General features: G+C 29.0%; 2 protein-coding genes across 2 annotated transcripts; both read right to left on the reverse strand.

Annotated features, from left to right (window-relative positions):
* Positions 1–1,256: 1,256 nt before the first annotated feature.
* LOC120078433 (transcription factor MYB41-like) lies at positions 1,257–2,762 on the reverse strand. The gene is made up of 3 exons (XM_039032709.1): positions 2,630–2,762; positions 2,411–2,540; positions 1,257–2,009 (listed from the first exon to the last, which is right to left on the reverse strand). The coding sequence occupies exons 1-3, from the start codon at positions 2,760–2,762 to the stop codon at positions 1,268–1,270; spliced, it is 1,005 nt and encodes a 334-aa protein (XP_038888637.1). The 3' UTR covers positions 1,257–1,267.
* An 11,046-nt stretch (positions 2,763–13,808) lies between these two features.
* On the reverse strand, positions 13,809–16,739 carry LOC120078412 (protein THYLAKOID FORMATION1, chloroplastic). The gene is made up of 5 exons (XM_039032683.1): positions 16,377–16,739; positions 15,806–16,073; positions 15,213–15,429; positions 14,508–14,623; positions 13,809–14,183 (listed from the first exon to the last, which is right to left on the reverse strand). The coding sequence occupies exons 1-5, from the start codon at positions 16,573–16,575 to the stop codon at positions 14,087–14,089; spliced, it is 897 nt and encodes a 298-aa protein (XP_038888611.1). The 5' UTR covers positions 16,576–16,739; the 3' UTR covers positions 13,809–14,086.
* Between the last annotated feature and the right edge of the window lie 7,540 nt (positions 16,740–24,279).

The following is a 24,279-nucleotide window of genomic DNA, read 5'->3' on the forward strand; positions in this document are numbered from 1 at the left end:
CATGGGCTTTTTTGTTGGCTTTTGTTAAAGTTTTGGTTTTTTTGTGATATGATTGGCTTCAATTAAATTAAGGATTGTTTTGTTGTTTGGTGATCATTTTGGCTACTGTCTAAAAAAGGGTATTCGAGGATGTTTGATTTAAATGTAATGCAATATTATAGTGTATTTGCACAATAGTATAGTGTATTTGCATTGAATTAGCTTTTGTGGGTTTGTTTTTGTTTGTGATGTATGATTTTATGAGGTTTATTGTGTAGGGGTAATTTAGATATTTGCTAATTAATATTCTTATTTTAAAAAATCATTTTGCTATTTTTAGATTTTGAAATGTTTTTGCTATTTTTCCAAATGAAATTTTAAAAATAGTTATTTATCTCGCCATTTAAAAATTGTTATTTATCTCGTCAGTTTTAATGGGTCATGTTTACTAAAAGTCAAGAATGGTTCCAATTTGTGACCCCATTTGTTTTTATTTTTTTATTTAAAGTGTTTAAACTAATATGTATATATTTTTATATATATAAAATCACTCAACTGAAATTATACTCCTTTTCTTTTTCCCATTTTCACACAATATTCAAAATACTCTTTTTGTATACTATTAAAAATACCAACATTCTTTGTAATGTACTTTCCAAAACGCTTTTCAAATCTAAACAAAATCCATGGTAATTTTGAAATTTATAAAAATTTTAAAAGTGCTGAGAAGAACATAAAGTAATTATCAATATAACTGATCTTATAAGTTACCATAAATACAAAAATTCAACATCCAATTCTATCGAAAGCACTTATAAGTTTGATCAAAGCATTAAATCTGATGATCATTCAAAGAAAAGATTCAATTTCCCAAACTTTAGATTAAAACCAATAAAAATTTCTTTACCTAATATCTAATTATCTTTGACATAATTTTCTTTTGAAAACTAAAAATTACGTATCCTTTTATGCCAACTCAAATTTCAAAACGCTTAATTTACAAGGCACATAGAAAATACTTTAATTAAACCATCTTTCAACACTTCTTAATTTTCCATAAGATATTTTCATTGATTATCTAGGGGGGAGGGGAAAAGGAGAATTATAGGATGAAATGTAATACAGTATAAAAATCAATCTTCTTTTTTTTTTTTTTTATGGAAACAAAACTACAATCTGGGGAATAATAAAATAGTACAAATACAATAAAATACACCCAAAAATTTAAAAAAAAAAAAAAAAAAAAAAAAAAAAAAAAAAAAAACCCTAAATTAATATCCAAATATATTTACATGAAATCAGCAAAGTCCAAACCTTCAGGAATTTCAAACTGCAAAAAATTACTACAAAAACTATCCTTCTCATCCTCATTGCTGCTGCTGCTGTTTATATAAGTAGATGAAGAATTCAACTGCGTAGGGCTTGATTTTACAGAATCAAACCCTAAATTTTGAACATTATTATTTGAAATTTCTGGAAAATTTGAAGCCGTTGGATTCGAGCCATCGTCGCCGTACAAGTAATTAGCTTGATTCATCAAAATATCCTCACCATTCAAATTTGAAGGTAAGAAATTCAGATTTTCTTGTGAAGAATTTGGGCCGTCAACAAATGTAGAAATGGGGATTGAAGAAGACTTATTTGTATTATTAATGTCATCAATGGGTTGTAAGAGCTGTGATAATGAATCCATTTGAGCTTGAACTTGAGCTTGAACCTGAGCTTGAAGAAGGAAATTATTGGTATTTGGGTCTTCTTGTTTGAGCCCTAAGAGGGTGGAAATTAGCCTTAGGGATTCGGAGTTTAGGGTTGTGGTTTGGTGGTTGTTCAATAAAGTTGAGAGGCTGAGGAGTGGGTGGCTTCGGATGGCAGCAGAAAGAATCGACGATAGGTCGAGAAGATCGATCCGAGGAGTGTGGGTTACTGGGTCGATTCCCATCCGAAGGAGCCTTTTTCGTATGTGGGTGTTCCAGTAGTTCTTGATCTCGTTATCTGTTCTTCCAGGCAAGCGAGCTGCTATTGCCGACCATCTGAAATAGTAAATACGTATAACCTATATCAATTTAAGTCTTTAGGGTAACTGGAGTTGAGCTAATTTCTTAGCCCAAAGTTTAAGAAAGATGAGTAAAAGATTCAAGTCTAATTAATTAAGATTGATAATTATTTATCCATGTAAGCTGATTGTCTTAGTCTAACCACTAGAAAGGAATGTCAAAGGATATAATTAAGATAACAGTTCATTTAATTGGGATTAATCAATTAATATACTTCCCAATCAATCAATGCAATCATATAGTTAAAGAAAAAATCTAATTAGTTAATCAACAAGCTTTATGGATTTTTTTTATAAAAATTATATTATTGAAATTTACATGAAAAGAAAAACCCAGAAAATTAAAGAAAGAAATATATAGAATTATATTGATCTTACTTGTTTCCCAAAACACTATGCAATTGAATAATGGTCTCTTCTTCTTCAAAAGAAAATCTCCCTCTCTTAATATCAGGCCTCAAATAATTAGTCCATCTAAGCCTACAACTTTTTCCACATCTTTGAAGCCCTGTAAATAAATAAATAAACAATCCAATTATTCTCCAATTCAATTTAATTAGCAATTTAAAAAGAAAAGGAAAAAAAAGAAAAACATACCAGCATTTTTAGGAAGATTACGCCAATTTCCAGGGCCATGAACTTGAATAAAAGTAACAAGCTTTTGATCTTCTTCAGGAGTCCATGGACCTTTTTTAAGGCCATTTTTATCACAGCATGGAGCTCTCCCCATTTTTTCTTGTTTAATTTTCAGTGTATTTAATGAAGAGACTTAAATTGATAAAGTAAAAAAGAAGAGAGAAGAGAAATTACTTTTGAGTTTTGAGAGAGAAAAAAAAGGAAAAAGTGTTTTGGTTTTTTGTGCTGAGAGTCGTAAGAAGGAGATGAACTTCTTATATACAATTACAGGTGAGGTTTTGAAGGTGCAATAGACAGCCGAAATTTCGACATATTATAAGTCAAATGTATTTGGTGCCGTCCTAAATGCCACGTGTTTGTTTGTTTGTTTTTTTGTATGTAATATGTATGTATGTATGTATGTATGTATGTATGTAACTTTTTTTTGGTTTAGGGAAAGGATTTAAATGAAAATGAAGTCATATAGTTTAGGTGTGAGATGTTAGAGATTAATTTGACTATTTGAGTTTATTCTAGAAACTATACAGTTATTGGTTATGATGGGTTGACTTTTTGTAAGAATGGATCATCATGTTATGTAGATTCACATGAGTTGACATGGGAGGAAGTGGCTAATATACTTTCCTACTCTTTTTTTACGGTGGTGTATTTTTAGTGTAGTTTAAAAAAATTGGGTAATACTTTGGTACAGATGCACTTATCATCTTTACGTTTCACTCTTTCATCACACACACATATATATATATATAAGAAATTAAAATATATTTAAAAAGAAGTTAAGTGAATTTGCTATATGGCAAACTATTGAGTGTAGTATAGATGCATCTTGGGGTTGCACCCATCTGGACATCTTTGTGCAACCCTTTCAATAACATAGCAACATATATATATATATATATTAAAGAGAAAAAACAATCACAAACTATGATTAGCTATTGGGATATGTTATGGGTAAATTTAGCCTGCTTCGTGGGACACATAATAGGGTGGCCTAGCCATGAGGAATCCATGAGGGGCCTGAGCCTAGAGAGAGAAAGTCTAGGCATGAGAAACCTATGAGAGTTTGAGTGCTTTGAGCCTAGGCACGAGAAGAGCCCAAGCTTAAAGAAGCCTAGGCTTGACATGCTTAGGCATGGGGGCTTAAGCCTAGAGAGAGAAAGCCTAGGCATGATGAGCTCAATAGGACCCATGGGAGAGCGTAAGAGAGCTTGGAAAAAGTTCTATAGACCCATGAGGTAAGCTTAGTGGAGCTTAAAGGAGCCTAAGAGAGAGCTCAAGAGAACCCATGGGAAAGCCTAAGAGAGCTTAGAGAAAGCTCGATGGGACCCATGAGGTGAGCTTAACAGAGTCTAGAAGAAAGCTCAAGATGACCCATGGAAGAGCCTAAGAGATCTTAGAGAAAGCTCGGGGGGACCCATGAGGCAAGCATAGTATAGTTCAAAGGAGCCTAAGCCTAGAAGAGAGCTTAAGAGAGTATGAGTTGAGGTCAGAGGAGTCTAAACTTAGAAGAAAGCTTAGGAGAGTCGAGCTCGAGCCTAAAAGAGTTGAACTTAGGAGCTCAGAGGAACATAAGCCTAGAAGAAAATTTAGGAGAGTCGAGCTTAGTCGAGCAATTGAGGCTGAAGCCATCCATACTCATAAAGACAGGTCTTTAATAAGACAATGAAAATTTAAATGGTGCATTAGTTGTCGTAACAATTAACGTTGCAGTTTCAAGGATTATAGAGAGGCATTATGACTAACAACATCTGTTACATTCTATTACCTTATGAAAATGATCTAGATAATTGGTTAAAGGTACGCCAAAATACCTTGCAGTTTTCCTATTTGTCTAGTTAGTCAAAAACATAAGATTGACTTGAGCATCGGAGTGTGTGCTAGACACCGCACCAATGTTCATTTGCTTCTGTCTTGCACGCACTTGGACTAATCTCTGTTATTGAGTTTAGATATGTTCACAAAGGAAGGAGGTGAGAGTAGCTTCCCTATCCATGTCCATGCCTGTTACTATCTTCACAAAATTTTGTTAAATTTTGTGAGAATCGAATTCTCTATGTCGAATAATTCCTTGTTTAGTTTTTTAATATCAATTAAATTAAATGAACTCATTTGATTTTTTTTAATTTGGTAATTAATTTGTTCGAAGAAAACCCTTCGATTGTCAAATTATTTCATATCCCTATTCAAATGTTCTAAATATGATTTTTTTAAATATTATAGAATCACATTCTCTTTATTCATATTAAAATTTTGTTACCTTAAATATTAATAAATTCTGCACTAATATTAATGGACCTCACACACTATTTTAAAAAATATGTTGGCATGACATGACTTTTCTTTTTAGAGGTCGAAAGTTCAATCATTTGTCCCTCATATCAATTAAAAAAAAAAAAATTGAGAATAATTATAATAGATTAATGAAATGACTCGGAATATGGACCATGCATATTCATCCATACATAAAAAACGGAGGATGGAGAGAGATTAACTAGAAGTTATGTATGAGAATTGTCATTAAATGGAAATTGAGAGCTAAATAAAAGGCCTATAGGAAGCTATGTGTTTGAATATTTGGGGGAGTTGACATTTGTTATTTATGAGTTATTTGGACTTACGAGAATGATTGGACGGTCATGGTTGTTAACTTCTCTCATCCACATTGAAGAAAAATATGTTCTTTTTTTCTTTTGAAAAAGTTTCTTCTTCAACTTTTTACTAATTGCTTGTTCTAACCCATTTTGTATTTACATTTGTTGTCGTCAGCAAAATAACTGGTAGGCTGTATGACTTTTACCCAACAACTAATGTCGACAGGCTTCATTTCTTACCTTAGATTTTGTATAATACCAAGTTAGGAAGTTGTTATGTTTTTTGTCTGCTTTGTAAATTATTTAATTTGCTTATTCCATGTTAGGAAAATGTGGATATAATCTCACCTTCTATTAGAAATATATGAAACATCCACGTATACATAAATTATGACGATATCTCCATAATTTGATATATGAACCGACTTTTTGAGTGAAACTAATTATAAAACTCTCGAAATATAAAATTATTGTTTGTGTTTTGATAATATTCTAAACTATATTGTTGATAGAGTATTAAATGTTTAATGTAATAATCTATTATGTTATATTAATTTAGATTAGGTGCCACTTACATTAGATAGTATTTAATGTTCTTTTAACATTGTTGTATGATGAGAAACCCTAATTTATTCTCCAACGTTTTCTCCATCTCTCTATTTCTCTCCATCTCTCGCTAAAATCTTTGCAGTTGTAAGACTATAAATATAGTAATTTTAATGTAAAATTTGATCCTTATAATTTTGGGCATGTATAGTTTCAATTTCTTTATTAAAGAAGCAGACATAATTTCCATTTTTAGTTTTTATAATTTCAAAAATATATTTACATGGTATTTTAATTTTTTTGCAACAATTTTGATGAATATTAATTTTGAAGGATTAAAGTTAACCTTTATTAAAAATATAAAGACTAAAATTAGACTGAGGCTATATAAAATGGGATAAAACTCAAATTACATACACTAAAACAGTATTATGACCTAAATTTTAGAATAATTAGTTAAAGACAGCATGATGTTTTGACCCAGAAGTTAAAAAAAAAAATAAAAAAAAAAAAGGGGGCATGCACTTTATCTTTGCCCATTCTCCTTAATTTTCTTTTTCCTTGTATGAGAAGGAAACAAGCCCTTGAAAAAATGTAGTTCCTTTATTGTTTTGAGTTACTCATTTTTCAAAGAGAGATAGATATAAGTATAAAAGCCAGAAAAATGAGCAAGCTCAAATTAGTTTTTATCTCAGTTATGTTATAAACTTTAATTAATTAGACTTAAATCCTTAATGTGAATACTAAAGGGTTTTTTTGTTGTTGTTTTTTTTTAAAATATAGTGGGATAGAAAATCGAACTTCTTCACCTTAATATCTTGTTTAAATTTGTTCACGTTAAGAGAGTAATATTAAAACTTTAAAAATGAGTAAACATGTTCTAAAAACCTCTATTTTCATTAATTAAAAATGATAAATCAATAAGATATGTTTATTTAGATCAAACTTGGGCCGGATTTCTTTTTTCTATGCATCCTCACTTCAATGTAAAATAAATCGTAGACTCAACCTAGACGTCAATTTAATTATCATTTAATTTTTCAAAATTAAACTTTCTAGATACAATTTTTCCGCGTGCACGTGAGTATGAACATGAATGTGAGCGTGAGCATGAACGTGGACGTGCGCATGCGAATACGTATGCGTGGACATTCATGTGCATGTGCATGTGTGTACGGATGCATATGCACGTGCGTGTGCATGTGCATGTGCGTACGGATGCGTGTTTACGTGTGCGTGTGTGGGCATGTGCGTGCTTGTGTGCATGTGTGTGTATTTTTTTCAAATTAAGCCTATAGCATCTACATTTCTTATCATGATTTGCATTTTTCTTAATTACAATGGTTGAATTCTTAGTAAAAATCCAAAAACAAAAACAATTTTTTAAAAGCTACTTTTTTTAGTTCTCAAAATTTAGCTTGGTTTTTTAAACCGTTGGTGAAATGTAGATAATAAAATGAAGAAATTTGAATGTAGAACTAGTACCCATAGGCCTAATTTTAAAAAAATAATAATAAAAAAAAACAAAATAGTTACCCAACAGAGCTTAATAATTTAATTTATTAAACAATAAAGACGATTAAGATTTTTCTAAAATAACTTTTTATAATTGTAAGCCTAAGTTTAAAAAAATTATAATTATAAAAAGTATTATTATCTTCTCATCTGATTAGAAAGTGTTCACATGTTTTTTTTTTTTTTTTTTTTAAAGAAAGATGAAATCATTATAAAAGTGAGTTTAATTTTATTTTTTAAAGGAAAACACTTAATTTAATTTTTTTACACCATATTTATTATAGATTATATATATAATGAAATACTCATGGCTTCATTTTTACTTTTAACCTAGTAGTCAACTTCCAAAAAGTCAACATCATATTCATCCGTTTTCATGATACCAAACTCATCCTTAAGTTGCACTCCAAAAGAAAAAAAAAAAAAATTGTCCTTAAATTACTTGAGGGTTGAATTTTCAAACTTTCATTAAGTCGGTTATTTAGTATATTTTAGACCCTAGTTTATTATAATTTTTGTTTTTATGTATTTAAAAATAAAATAATTTACTATATTTCCTATTTTCTTTTAAAAATTTTAATTTAGTCCCTCAATCTTTTTAATGTTTCAAAATGTCCATTATAATAATAAAATATTGACGATATTTTTGGGATATTTTCAAAAATAAAAAAATAAAGGAAACTATTTACATAAAGTAGTAAAATTTTAATATTCTTTTATTGAGGCAAATAGAAGTCTATAGAAGTGTATCACTGATACACATGGATAGAAATCTATCAGTATTTTATTATTATTATTATTATTTCTGTAGGTAATTTGACATTTTTCTATCTGTGAAAAGTTCTCATATTTTTAGTAGACACATTTTTTACGCCAACTTTCATCATCTTCTCTCTTTGTTGTGTTAAAAAAATGAGACATGTGTCAAAAGATAGTGTATGTTACCATAAGATTATAGCCAACTTTAACGACACGTATCGTAGAAATATTTTGGAAGCTTTAATTAAATCATAGAAACTTAAATTAAAAGTTGAAACTTTTTAGACTAGAAGAATTAAATTTGAAACAATATCATAAACAATAATGACTTGCAAAATGAAAATTTTGCCTAATTTTCATAAAAAAAAAAAAAAAAAAAAAAAAAAAAAAAAAAAAACCACTTTTCAAATGTTAAGTCAAATTTCATTAAAAGAAGAAAAGTTATGTATGTACAAACTCTTTTGTTTTTGAAATTTTGACTCAAGTTTAAAAAATAACTATAAATTAAATACTTATTTCTAACTCTATATTAAAACCTACTTATTACATGGTTACACTTACTAGTTAATATATTTATCTTCAAGTTTATACATATGATAGTTAATAAATCTCAAAATTACATGAACTCATCAACTCATGTCACATAAAGCCTAGACCTAAAAAGGTTCGATCTTTTTATATTATATTAAATTTTAATAACCAAACCCTTCAAAATTCAATGATGAGTCATTCAAATATGAGGCTTGAATTTAAGTTAGAATAATAAAAAGGAGAATCTAAGTTGATTTTCGATGGTTGAGCAACAAAATATTATAAAAAAGAGTGTATTATATTATAATAATATAATGTATAGAATGAATGGTATAAAAACGACATACTCTTTTCTACACAAAAGCATGTTTTTTTCTTTCACATTTTGCATAAACAGCAAAACTAAATGGCGTGTAAGATTCACATGTTCACCAAGAAATTTCCAAAATTTTCCAAGCTGGAGCCTTTTAGCTTTGTATGAAACAAACCACTATAATTCTTCCACGTAGCACTAACTAAAAAGTCAACCAATCAACTAAAAAAAGCTCAATCTTGTGTTGACATTTGTCCACTGTAGCACACCAAATTATCAGCTTAATCATGTGGCAACAAATGAGTCTTTGCCTTTTTGGATTCAAATTCAAACTCATTGAAAATTATGCCCCATATTTCATCCACTCCCTATCTAATCTAACCCATAAATCTCACTCAATAATACTTTTTTATTCCTTCACTTTTACACCACAACATTTCATTTCTAACTTCAAATTTAAATTTCCCATTTCTTACTTAGACCAAAAGCTTAAGTTAATGAGTAAAAATAAGTTAAATGATTGGAGACATATGTCGACCATTTGCTTTATTATCACGTTAAGTACTTATTGATATGACCCAAAAATTTAATTTGATGAGTAAAGGAGAGGCAGTAGCAAATATAGCAATTAGGCCCAAAGTATTAGCAGATATAGCACAATGCAAAAAACAAAAATTGAAGATATAGCAGAATTTAGATCCATCGCTCAAATTTTATCAACGATATAGTCTACCACTAAGAGAAATCTATCAATAATAGAATCTATCACTGATAGATTTTGCTATATTTGCAATTCTTTAAAAAAGTTGTTATACATTAATTATTAGCCTAAAAGTGTTACTCATTACAATTACCCAATTTAATATTATATCATCTAACACTCTCTTTCACATGTATGCTTACAATATGTAGAAATAACATTGCATAATTTTGAACACAAGACCTTCTAGACCATCTTTCTGATACCATGTTAAGTTATTAATTGACTAAAAAACTTAAATTGATGAATGAAGGTAAATTTAATATTATATTTTCTAACGATAAGTTAACATAAATTTAATTAAGTTAATGTTCCCCTAAAATGTGGTAAAATTAATTGGAAAATAACAAATCAACATGAGGAAATGATGAATACAATATGCAAAAAGTAGGGCATATATCATATTTCTAATATATGATGTCTCCCTGTTTGGAAGCCTTATTAATACACTCATTATTTAATAAAGTTTTGGTGAAGGGAAGACCCATTTATTCAATATATTAAAGTTAAAGCCATGCTTATGTTTGGTTGGGTTTGTCCACGTGGCCATGATTTTCCACCAAATACAATACAATAATACGTCTATTCAAACAAAATGATACGTATATACAAAGTCCTCTAACAAACTCTCAATAATATTATGAATAAATTTAATCCCCCAACAAACTATCTAACATTTTTCTTTTTCTTTTTCTTTTTCTATTAAAAAAAACTATCTAACATTATATCCAATTTTAGCCAGTAGTTATATCTTTATACTCTAGAATGTTCATGTGATCCTTTGCATTTTATAATGTAATTATCTCTACATTAATAAGTGATACAATAATGTTAAATCAACGATTGACCCAAAAGTTATTGTAAATTTAACATTATATCTTTTAATACTCCTCTCACTTGTAATCTTGAAATATGAAGAAAACCCAACAAGTTAGTAGAGTCAATATTAACTGAAGAGTAAATAACATTGCAAGAGACCTCTTGGACCACCTGTTCTGATACCATGTTAAATCATCAATTGACCCAAAACCTTAAGCTAATAAGTGAAGAAAAATTAAATTGTTATATCATCTAACACAAGAGTTTAACTTGGTACACGTCAAGATTATTGCATCTATGGTTCAACAGGTAACATCCCTACATAAATAGTTCACATTTCCTTTCAATATGATTTAAGTTGATATGGTAAGTAGGTGCTTAATAGATGAGTAGTATTAGACATGAAGTTATAAATTGAATTATATATCGTGAACTTTATATTATCCTTTTAGTATGAAAACGAAATATGGAGTATGAAAATTCGAATAAACATCGAGAAAAAGTACATATCAATTATTGGATTGGTTATTATTATTATTATTATTTCTTTTGTTTATAACATATGATTATGGTGTATATATTATAGTGTGAGAACTAAAAGGAAGTGACAAAAGATAAAAAGGGAATGTAGAGTGGAATGGGTTGCGTAAGTGGAAGTGAAATTAGGGTTGAGGTTGGTGGTCTCCTGAGAGAGTTTTTCATATTTGCATGCATTAGGGAACTCACACGTATTAATACAATACCCTTACGTGTCTTGTGTGTTCAAATATTGAGCCTAACTACGTTTTTTTTTTAATTCAGTTATCCAAATTTGGCATATTAATTAACCCTTGTGTTTTTTTCCTTATAATTTTGTTTAAGATTTCATGTGTCCTTAAAGTGTCTTATATATATATATATATAGATTAACCTTATTTTGTAACTGTGTTTTGAATGATCATTTTTATCGTGTCGGTATGATTCTTATAGTAATTTCAGGTCTCTCATTTTTCAAGAAACTAACCAGTTTGATAACTATTCCTATTTCTTGTTTTCAAAATTTGAGAAACGTTCCTAAAAATTAGACCAAAATTGAAGAACTAGAAAAATAGTTTCTCCTATTCTATTTATATTTTATTTAAAGTTGTTCCTTTAATATATTATAAAGAAGATTTGGTTCATTGTCTTAGGTTCAAATCTCACATGAGATTTTATTTTATTTTTCTTTCTTTTTATATTTCCTTTTTCTCTATTTTTTTATATTTCTTTTATTTATATTCACTTTCTTCTTTCTTTCTTTTATATTTCCTTTTTCTCTATATAATAATTATTCTTTCTTTATTTCTTTTATATTCCTTTTTCTCTATACTTTTTTATATTTCTTTTCTTTTTTTATATTACCTTTTTCTCTATATTTTCTCTATATTTTTATTTGTATTTATTTTCTTTTTTTATATTTTTTTACAATTATATATTTATTTTCTTTATTATTTTTTAATATCTATATTTTTAATCTAATATTTTTTTGATTTTGAAATTTTAAAATTTCACTAGGATTATTTTCAAATATTTTGATTTATATATTATTTTGATTTTCAAAATTCAAATTGTCAATAGGATTGTTTAAAAATATAGGAAAATAAACCAAAATATTTATAAATATAGCAAAATTTCACTGTCTATCATGGTCTATTGCAAATAGAGTATAATATTTTGCTATTATTTATAAGTATTTTCAACTATTTTGTCATTTAAAATAATTTTTCCTTTACAATATGTATATATAAATATTTTTTGAATTTTAAATTTTAAATTTTGCAAAATGCATTTTATATATCTTTTAAATTCATATACTTTTAAAGTTTTCTGACATACGAAACCACTTATAATTTTAAAACAATATAAATTTTGTTTACTAAGATATTTATTTAGATTTAATATTTTTACCACCACGACTTTTACATAATAATATAATTGAGTTAGATTTGAAACTATATCATTTAAAATTTAAAACAAATGACTTAAGTGAGAAAAAATATTATAAATCAAATTTTAACAACAAATAAATGATAGAAACAATTGTATTATCGATATTAATTTTACATTGGAACTTATGTGTATTCTATAGTTTAAATATTTGATAACTATTTTTTATACTTTAATTCATGCTATATAGCTTTTTATTTTATGTAATTAGATTATATTTAAACTATAAAATATTAAAAAAAAAAAAAGTAAGAGAATAAATACAAGAAACGAGAAACAAAAAATAGTTATTAAATAAGTTTTTATTCTTGTTTCTTCACATAAATAGTTATCAAACATATTCCTATTTCTTGTTCTAAAAAAAGAAAAAACAGGGAACAAAAAACAGGAAATAGAAAATGGGAACGTTATCAAACGGGCCCGGGCCCTTTAATTCCAATTTTCACCTTAAAGAGTTTTAATTTGTACTTGTTTCTACGTTTGAGAAATTGATGAAAAAAGAATTCTCATTCCAATTGGTTTATACAATGACGTTTTGAGATTGATAGTGTTTAAAGTTAGCTTACAATTGACTTAGTGTGAAATGCAATCATATTTCCAAGAGTCACATGAAGTTACAATTCCTTTCAATAGTCATTCAACAAAGTCCATCGTGGTAGATATCCCAAAGTTAATTTTGTTGTTTTGAGAAGTTTTGTCATTTAATAATTAGTATTTTCTATTATATAATTTTTTTTTGGCTATTTTTATAATTAAAATTTTTTTTTGCCATTTTTCTAAATAAAACTACAAAATTTGCTATTTGTCTTCTCAACCTTTTTTCTTTTCTTTTTTCTTTTTTATTTTCTTTTCTTTTTTTTTATTTTAACATATATTAGGTAACCAAATTAATATGAACATATATTAGTTTCATCTTCACCCTGGCCGTAAATAAATAATTTGTTCGTATTTTATTAGTTATAAACTATTTTCTCTCATTTCAAGACAATAACAAGCTATTAGTTAACCAAACTAGTACGAAAAATACTATTTAATTAAAATTTTATATTGAGATACACAAATCTACGCAATTGAAATTGCCTCCATACATAAAACAAGATCCTATTTCATACATAAAACAGAGCCTATTCAAATAAGCTCGTACTTACAATAGATTGTTGGGGAGGGGAAATCAATTCAATTTTTACATCTAAACTTTGGAGATCACATCATAAAAATTCTAAATTAATAATTATATCGATTAAAATCCTAAATAGTTATAAATGAATCAATTTAGACCATGCAACAACAATGGTAGAAATATCATAATAATCCAGAAATGATTGCACATACAAAAACAGATGGTCAAATATCCCTTGAAGAGTGATTACTGCACAGAGTGCGAAAGCATTTGTATTGACAATTGCACTCAAAATATAAATATTTGATACAAATGATTAAAAAATAGCTTGAGTGGTGTTATATCAAATGAGAAATAAAGGTAGTGCCTGGCTGAATACAAAATTTACCAAATGCATGAGACCCAACAATACATTAAAGATGCATATCTATTAGGTATTTAGAATATTGCTATTAACTCTCAAAGTCTATCTCAAATTAGGCAGTGCTATAATCACCTCTTATAAACCAGTCTGCATGCTGTATTCTCCCAAGCATTTAGTTATGGCCTCATTAGCTGTCTGTGACCCAGCCCTCTCATCTCTTTTCTTCTTCTCTCTATAGAATTGAAAACCATTGGTTAATCATACAACTTTTATCCTTTAAATCTGACTCTTTCGATTACCATGATCCACCTCATTTAGACCTCAGCCAAGATCCACATACGATAAAACAAAATGTAGGATCAAGGATGGGAAACACGTGGTGGGTATCCAATGAATATAAATGCTATGACAGTGACTTGCAGAAAATTTGATACATACAAGATTGACAGTTTTCAAATCGATTATATTCATAAAATCTATGGAAAAAATGATGGTTTGATAGTATATTAACCTACCAAGTACCATGCCTAGAACCATGAACTTAACGGTCTCTTACCTATCGACGTATTCCTTTAGGAGCTCTTTCGCCTGAACCAACTTTGAAAGCAGGTTGCGGTATACGTCAAGGTCTCGGTCTACACCTTTTTTGTCAATGTTTAAAGAAGCACAGAGCTGTTCAGGAGTAGCAAGAAGTTACATGCTAATACTCAGATCAAATCTCCATCACATAACTTCAACTGATTTAGAAACTGTTTAACTATTCTAAAAAAACAAAAAGTATCATATCTTCAGTGACAGGCACACTAAATAGAGTCGGCTTTCACAACAAAAGGAAATTCCACAAAAACACCGTAAGTGTGTGTGTGTTGGATCGGGAGCAAGAGGGGGAGGTGCAAAAATAGTTAGCTTATATTCCTCCGCAACAGGGAATACAGTGAAAAGACTTATATTATTAGCTAGAAAAATAAAATGCAGCCTTACGCAGGAAAGAATCCTTGAACCTAATTCTCTCGAACAGAATAAGGTCAGGCAATATTCCATCAAGATCCAATTTCTAACGAATAAAAAGATAACTAATGAACCGGAATCGATATTATACTTTATAAATGGCAGCACTCAGAGAAATAATATAATCTATCAATAAAAGTCCTATGAGAGGGACTGGTTGTCATTTAATTTAGCCATAAGAGCTCAATAAACTGTCACATCATAATCTTCATCTACTCAAAAGCTATATCACAGAAAGGAATATGAAATAAACCTTTTCCAAGATACTGGGTTCAGTAGCATTTGCCAATTCAAGGAGTCGAAATAGTCCAATAGCAAAAAATCGGCTGTAACTGAAATTCCCCTTACTCCCTGCTCGTTCTGCAATGTCCTTCAAAGTACTCTCAACTTCACCTTCCCTTGATGCAAAATCAACCAATGAAGCTGCAGTCTGAGACCGAGCCCACTCTTCCAATTTTTGAGCATCAATTCTAGACGGTATAACAGATAATACTACTTTAAATTAAGAATGATCGTTTTAAAATTATTGGAAGAATGTTCGAAGGTTGGAGATAATTTCCAGTGAAGAACTTTATATTCTTGGAGTTATTGAACAAAGAACTAACATTCGTAAATTTGATTACCAGGTACAAGTAAAAGTCATCAATACTACTTATTGAACATGCACTAACATTCGATACGGATCCAGTTTAATCGTTTAGACAGCTATAAAGTGAGTCATGTTTATGATTTTTCAACTTAACAGTGTCTACGCATAAGTAAGCCTACTGACGTTTTTAGCTGACAAGGGACAAGAATAGAAGAAGATCGGGGATGGTAAAAGCAAAGGGGAATACATGGCCAGACCTATATTGCTCTGGATCTTCATTCAATGCCTTAATGTATGCTTGGAAGATGGCATCACGATCCTCATCGCTAGGGTACCCTTCCATAAGCTGATCATATACAGTAACAAAACCAAGAGCGAAAACAGGGTCATAACGATATGTCCTCTTATACCTCATCAAATGCTGTTGGACAATCAATTCTTGCAGAACAGTGTTGTAAATACTAGGGATAGGCCGTTTATACGCCTTGAGGAAGTTCAATTTTGTCTCGGCTACAGTGGTCACATCTGAGCCGTCAAAATAACGCATCAGTTTCTAGACCTAAGTAGCAAGAAAACTAACTAGAGAAATCTCAACACACTACACAAGTATAGAACCAATCGAACCGAACAATTCGAAGCTTAATTGTTACTTAAAACTTCCAATTCCCTCCATAACATTCATCTCTACAAATGAGGAAAACGAAAACAAAACAGAGATTCGGAAACTCAATCAGAATCAGAGAAACGAGGCGATTTCCTTCTGGTACAAATTTCCGGCAACGGAATAGTCTAATAAGCGAGTAAGGAAAACAAATCACCAGAAGGTACCTGTTCCGGCGGACATGCAATGAATGACCATGCTCGAACTGAAGGTGGATGCTCGAACTCGGGAATAATGGCTGAAAACGCTCGTACGAAAACGAAATCCGTCGAAATTGGAGGCAAGTGAACGAGCGGATGGAACTGGCAGTCTTCTATCAGAACATTGGTTTAATGTTGAGAATGAAATGGAATAAACAGCCGCCATTGAAGAAGAATGAGGAAAAATCTGCGAAGCTTAGGAATCTTTGGAGAAAATGGATTTCATATCGAAGAAGAGAGGGAGAAATGACGAATTGAGTATGAAAATCGAAGAAATTTTTCTGGGAAAAAGGGAAGGAAAGAAGAGAGGGTGAGACTGAGAGGCCATGATAGAGAGGCTTATCCAAGTGTTAATTTCTACACCTTCATAAAAGAAGCCAGTACAATATCGACACGTGGCAGAGTCCGTATTTTCATTTTCGATTTGTATGGACCAGATCGGATTATGAATTGGGCTTCTTTTCCTGTGGGCCGCCTTCAAGTTGAGCTTCTAACTGTGGCCTTCAGAAATATTTCTTCAAAAGCTGGGCACCTACCTCCTACGTGAATTTGTATTCATCCCTTGCTCTGTCGGACGTAGCTCCCCCTCCTTCTATCAATACTTCATTATCAATTTCGAATTCAGCTCCTTCTCCACCGTCTTCATTTATTTCTCCTTTAGAGTTACTATTGATCACTCCAGTTTCATCTTCTTCTATCTCAATTCCTCCAACAGTCGTCAACCTCAACTTCTGATAATAGTGCTGTCGTGAATAGAATCACTGTCTCTTAATCTATTATCGCAGTCATAATTTCCTCCACCCTATTACTTCACTCTTCGCTCTAAATTTTTCAAATGATACTTGAAAAAAAAATTGGTTTAATTTTGATATTTGAAAAAAAAAACAATATGATTTGAAGATTTAAAAGATGGGAGATATTTTAGGAGAAAATAAAGATGTATGATAGAAGAAACGCGCAAATGAAAAAAATATAGTTACACTATGATTCGGATGAGGATTTTGTAGTCATAAAAGGTTTTTTGAAAGTTTTTGGCGATAATATTTACGTGACCTATAAATACAGTGTAATTAGTCTCCAAACTACACTAAAATAATATACTAAACATAAAAACAAATACACTACAATTGAAAATCAATTAACCAAACCATCTAAATCGCTTTTGAACTTACCCAAGATTCTGTAACAATACTTTTTCTTGATCTAGATCCAAAATATCAGTTTAGAAAGTGAGGATTGGGGTGATAAAAACTTTATCTAAATACTTGCATTCATGAAGAAAGAAACCGATTTAAATTAGAGTATGGAAATCCTAATTAAATCTTGTCAATTGAAATTACTAACCAATTGTGATGTGGCGCTGGAAATCTCATGAATAGAAGAGAAACAAATAATATTCAACGATAGTACATCCTTCCTTGATCGAATTTGTCAGGGTAGGTTTAAGACCCCAAGGAAAACTGGTTAATACCAACATTGTCCATATGCTTGGCCTACTTTTTCATAGTGATTCAATAGGAATCACTATGAAAAGAAGAGACTTTGCAACTTGAACTCGTAGTTGTTGGTCGATTATGTTAAGCTTTTCATCTATGCACCAGTGGATTTGATCGATCAAGTCAAACCTCCAAAGTAGACTTATCGTCTATTGAGAACAAAAAATACAATCAGTAAAAAAAAATGAAAATTGAAAAAGATGTGTTCAAAGTAATAGAAACTTCAATAAATCGAAAGTCGTAAGTTGTTATTTTCATCCCACTTACCATTGAACAAAACTCTTAATCGTTGAGCAACTATAACAAGAAAGAGTTCAGTGCAAAAGAGGAAGAAAGCTAGGGCTACGTGTTGTATGATAATATTTTATGTTTGAAACAAAAGGATAATAAATATAAAGTTCAAAATAGTTTAGAACCTGTGAATCTTGATTAAGATTAATAGAAAGTGCAATAAAAATAATAAATCTCAGTTAAGATAATTAATATGATATTTTAAATTTCAAAACAAGATTTGAAAATTAGTTGATATAAAGTTTCGAAAATTTGAAAAGAACTGTTAAATTTGATTCAAAAATTCAAAACAATTATTAAATCACGAAATTTATGGCAAATTATTCACTTGAAACGATAATCTTAGTTGACGTTGAAAGTCTGCTACGATATTTAATTAAGCAATTAATTACAGTCTCATTAATAAGGATGATGACATTTTAGGATAGGATTTCAGAAAATTGAACTCACGTGACATTCATGTGCTTTGCTATAATTTAAAAGGATCCCATTTTTTACTATTTTTTCAAATGATAGTGTAATTACTGTTATATATATGATTATTCTCTTGAATTACTCTTTGTCCAGCATGGTTCAATAATGCTTGAGTTAACATGCGAGCATAAAGTGGTTTTAAGCTAAGCACTCTTAACTTTGTGTATGTTATTTTTGAAATCTGACTATGTTTCTTATATTCATTTAACCAGTGAGGTTTTGAGGTCTTCTTTTCGACTTGTTGGCCTGCTCAGGGCTTCTTTTCTTCCTTGAATAAGCAACTTGTACAGTCCTCGAGATCAATTCGATAAATAGCTTCCTCTAAGGAAGGGTTCAATGTGAATATGTATCCTACATTTTTAGAGGAAGGACTTTCTCTCTTCATTTTTTTTAACTTAATCCAAATAAATTACGGATACTTTATTTTAGATATTTGTATTCTATGTACTAGAACTGTATTTAAATATAAAAAAATGACAAAATCGTGTATATTATAAGGTGCAATAACCAAAATATTATATTTCAATTAAAAAAATATGTCAAAATGAATATAGCTTAACTAACATAAAGTATGTATTATGACTTCGAGATCAAAAATTTGAACGTCCACCTAAGTTGAACTAACAAAAACATAATTACTATTCAAACTAAGGGTGTGGAAATACAAACAGAAACTTAAAAGAAAATGTTAGTCTTAGATAAACATAATTTGTCGCATTTGAAAGGCAAGTCATTATTAATTTGTTAAATGTTAGAAATGCAAACTTTAATTAAATCACGTTATGTCTCACAACGAGTTGTTCATGATTAAAAAAAAAAAAAAAAAAAAAACCTTAAATGCTATTAGCTGTCTGTTTTTATTTTGGCTTAAAATATATTTAAATTTTAAAAAGTGTCTAATAAATTTATAAATTTTAAATTTTATGTTTAATAGGTTCTTAAACTTTAAAATGTTTAATAGATTTTTGACAAATACAAAATAAAAATTAACTTATTTGTCGTGTATAAAATTAAACTTTATATATGATAAGATCCTAAATATTTTCTTTTTCTAAAAAAAGAAACTTTAAATAGATCAATGACCTTCTAGATAGATAATTGAATTGTATTTGATTGATTATGAAATTAAAAATTTAAGAACTCATTAGACAATTTTAAAGTTTAGAAATCAAAATAGAACACGAACTTCAAAATTTAAATTCGTAATTCAAACATTTTATGAATACATATTAAAATTGAAAATAAAGTATAGAGAATATGTAATATGTAATATAATACATATTACTTATGCAATGTGACATGTAATTTAACAATTGTATCGTAAAAAATTCAACCATCAATATTTTAAACCGTTATTCATCGAGTTATACTCCAAAAAGTAAACACATGTTCTCATATAAAAGCTTGGAAATCATGATTGCAAATTTGCAAGTATTTCACATTATAATAAAGCAAAAAAAATAATAATAATAATAAAGTTTGAAGTTTTAAAAAATTCCAAGTAGGCTTTAAGTTTAAACATTACCTTTTAATAAAGTTTTATTATTATTATTTTTCCCTTCCCATGACCTAAAAGATTTAAGGAAAAAAAGTATAAATAAATAAGGGAGACAAGATCTGCAAGGGCTATATTTGGTAAATTAAAGGGTTTGATCTTATCCAATTTATCCAAACGTGTCCTTGCTATCCTTCCTTTCACATGCCAATATTCTCTCTTACCAAATATTATTTCATCCTAAACCCAACTTTATTGTTTGCTTTCCCAAAATCAAAGAAAACCCATACAAAAACCTAACAATTGTTTTTTTTTTTCTCAATTTTTTATTTTTTATATAGTTCCCACAAGCTTGTTTTGCTCCAAAGTTTTCGATACTCGAATTTTCTCCTACATGACACGTATCGAAAGTTTGGTAGATCTTAAGAAAACTAAGTAATTTCTTTTAGACACATTATTGTTTATTGTTGTAGAAATATAGAATGTAATTATATTGAATTGTAGTAGTATCATTTGTGTTTTTCTTTTAAAAAAAAAAAAAAAAGTTAACAAATAAGAATAGGTGGATTTGAATCTCTAACCTCTTGTTGGAAGACATAAGTCTTAACCAATTGAGCTATGCTTAGGAAAATAGAGACAAAGATAACTCGGTATTACCATAATAATAATGAGGAAACAGTTTGGATTAATTATTAGAGTTTTGTTAAGATGCTTTAAATTTGTCGGGTCTTTATTTTGAGTCTATTTTGTTTAGGGTTTAAAAAATGTGTCCTATATAAAAATTCTTAATTTCATTATCTCTGTATTTTGTACTCTATTCTCGTAAAAATAATAAACATGTCTCTCCCTTTATCTGTCGATGTTGTTAACACATTGTTAGTGTACCATTTAATCATATACGTGTCGATTTCTTCTTGTTTTCAATTGTTAACTTGTCAATTTCTTCTTTCGGTCATAACAAAATTATTTATTAGAGACTTTATACATTACTTTCAATAATGTATTTAAAATTACTCTTTAGATACTCGAAGAGAGATGACTCATCAACAAAAATATGTTAAAAAAAAAAAAGGATTGATATAATTAAACATGTATTAATTTTTCATACATTTCTGATGCTTAGATTAGGTCAGTAATTGGCTATAGAAAGACCTAGATCTCTAGAGTTCACATGCAATAGGGTGGGATAATTGAGCTCCCCTGTTTATTTCTTTAATACAATTTGAATGCGACAATAGAATTCTTAGGTAAAATTTGTGCATATTTATTTAATGTTTATTATCATATTATTTTAATTCATTTTTATGAATTATGTTCTTCAACATAGGATTCAATTCAATCTAATTGGCTAAGTTTTCACCAACACCAAGGAAAATTAACCAATAATAGTAATCTAAAAATCCAATTGGTCTGTCTGTCCTTTGGCTTTTTTTTCTTTTCTCATTGGGACATGGGAAAGATGTCTTCCTATGTGGTTATTAGGGTTGTATTTTTCTTAATGTTTTTACTTAAATATATTTGAATGGTTTTGGTTTAATCCAAGTGGATGCTTAAGATTCATTCCTTTTCTTCAATTTTTTTTTAACTCTTCATGATATTTAAAATGGTAATTTTTGTCTTATTCATTAAAAATATTAAAATTAGTTATCTTCTTTTTCATTATTATTATTACAAAAGTTAAGAATCTACATTAAACGTATTAAAATCTAATAACTAAAATTCTATTATGATACTCTTGTTCTTTTTTAAAAAATAAAATAGGATGATATCTATAATCTCATTCTCGTTTGTTTTTAACTCTTTATATTTGTAAAAGCAATGTTTTTTTATAAACAATTTTTTCATAAGATGTTTTTGTCTCAATCAATATCATTCATTTATGTTTTCTTTTTTTTTTTTTTTTAAAGAAAAAGAAAATGAAATTCCTGGAATGCAATGCAGCCTTTATATATAATATCTTGAAAAACATTATAAATGTCTTCTTCACATATATAGAAAAAGTTTGCAATACCATAAGAAAAAAAGACTCATTACTAATGTAATTTCATTCAATAACCATTTATTATCAAGATTTTAACATCCTACCAAGAGAGATGATGAGTAGGTGTAGAGTTGTTTAAACACATTATCTAGAAAAACCCCTTTAATTTACACTTCACTCTCCTCAATCCCCAATGACCATTTGGTCAACTCATATAGTTGTTAATAGGCCAAACTTACTAATTAGCAAAGAAGATATTTAGATGATCATGTTAAGGTCCTTTTTTATAATCATTTCATTTTTTCGTTTTTAACTTTTGAAAATTAAGTCAATATTTTTTTGCATTCCTTACAATGATTTGTACTTTTAAAGTACAATGATTGAATTCTTAATCAAATTTCAAAAACAAAAATAAGTTTTTAAAAGCTTTTTTTTTTTTTTTTAGTTTTCGAATTTTGGTTTGGATTTTTAAACCATTAGTAAAAAGTAGATAACAAATGAAGAAATTTGAAGGTGGAAATAGTATTTAAAGGCTTAGTTTGCAAAAACAAATAATAAAGAACGAAATAATTACCAAACATGACCTAATTTTATTGTCTCAAAATGAAGGTTCATCCATATCTAACCATATAATACTTCATATTTAAAAATGAAAATTCATGTAGTATCTTAACTCATTTTGTCTCTTCCCAACATAATTACGTTAAGACATATCTCTTAAAAATTCGTATGTTTGAATCTTCATCTTAACATCTTAGGACATGATTTATTATTTTTTTAAAAAAACACATTTGTGTGTGTGTGTGTTTTTTCTTTTTAATTAAAGAAGATCGATATCTCCTACAAGTGGAAGATGCTTTTACTTTAAAAAGCATTATTACTAGGTGAAAGATGAGTGAAGAAAAGTGACCTTCAAACCCTCAATCTTTTGGGTCTATAAATAATTAAAGAACTCAAGCTCTTTACTTCATAATCCAACCAGTAATTTTCCATTTCTAATCTTCTCCCTTTCTAAACAAATTTGTGACATTTTTCTTGATGGCTGCAGAAACTGGTGAGCAACAATATACTAACTACAATTCTAATTCCTCCATGAAAAGTACTTTCTCTATTTATCCTAATGCTTCTTCTACCAAGTTTTCTTCTTCTTCCTCAAAGCAACCCACCAAATTTTCCCACAATGGCTCCGTCTCTGGGGGCGAGAGGGACAAGATAAAAAAGGCTGAAGAGTCTCTTCGAACCGTCATGTATTTGAGTTGTTGGGGCCCTAATTCATGACGTACTTCTTTTAACCATTTCTTTCGAGAAACTACTCGAGGAGTTAAAACAACGTTGGTGAAAGAAAAATTTAACGATGGTATTTCAAACCTATATTGAAGGGTACATGTGGTTATGAAACGAACCAATTTGGAACATATATCAACCGTTACGACGTCAACAAACAATTATATTGTGACGGTCTTATTAAATTTTCATTTCGTGATCTTTTTTTTGGCGTATGTTTCTCTGCAAAAGTGTAGCCATATTGTGGATGAAATGAAGGCTTTGTTGCTAAAAATTAGTGGTGGAGAATGGTGCATTGGAAGCTGCCGGCCGGTGACTGATGGTGATTTTGAGTGCCTAACTTTGATACTCCAACGAGGCAAAGTTTTTGTAGTCATTAATTTGATTATTTTATATGCTTCGTTTTAAATGAATTAACTTGCATTTTGTAACGAATTTATATTTTGGTACTCAAAATGTTTAGAGACGTTTGGGGCAAGGAATATTTTAAGATCATAATAACCAGTAAATACTATTTTATATTCCTTAATTAATTTCAGTAAACACCATTTCAAAATCCTCATTTACCACAATATTTACTATTTTCGACAATTTTACTATTTTACATTCATCGTTTTGTATTTTTTACTAGATTGTTTACTATTTCATTCTCAAACTAAAATAGTTTACACCTTCAACACATATAATTATAATCCAAACTAAATCAATCTACTCCCTAAACACAAACTATTATAACCTAATCATATTAATCTAAGACTATAATAATCAACTCCTTATTCCAAACGCCCCGTTTTTCTAACTTGTTTTGACATTAGAAATCTATTTAAGTTTGTAAGGAAAATTGCATGT

This window comes from Benincasa hispida, chromosome 5, assembly GCF_009727055.1.
Source record: "Benincasa hispida cultivar B227 chromosome 5, ASM972705v1, whole genome shotgun sequence".
In the NCBI taxonomy this organism is placed as follows: Eukaryota; Viridiplantae; Streptophyta; class Magnoliopsida; order Cucurbitales; family Cucurbitaceae; genus Benincasa; species Benincasa hispida.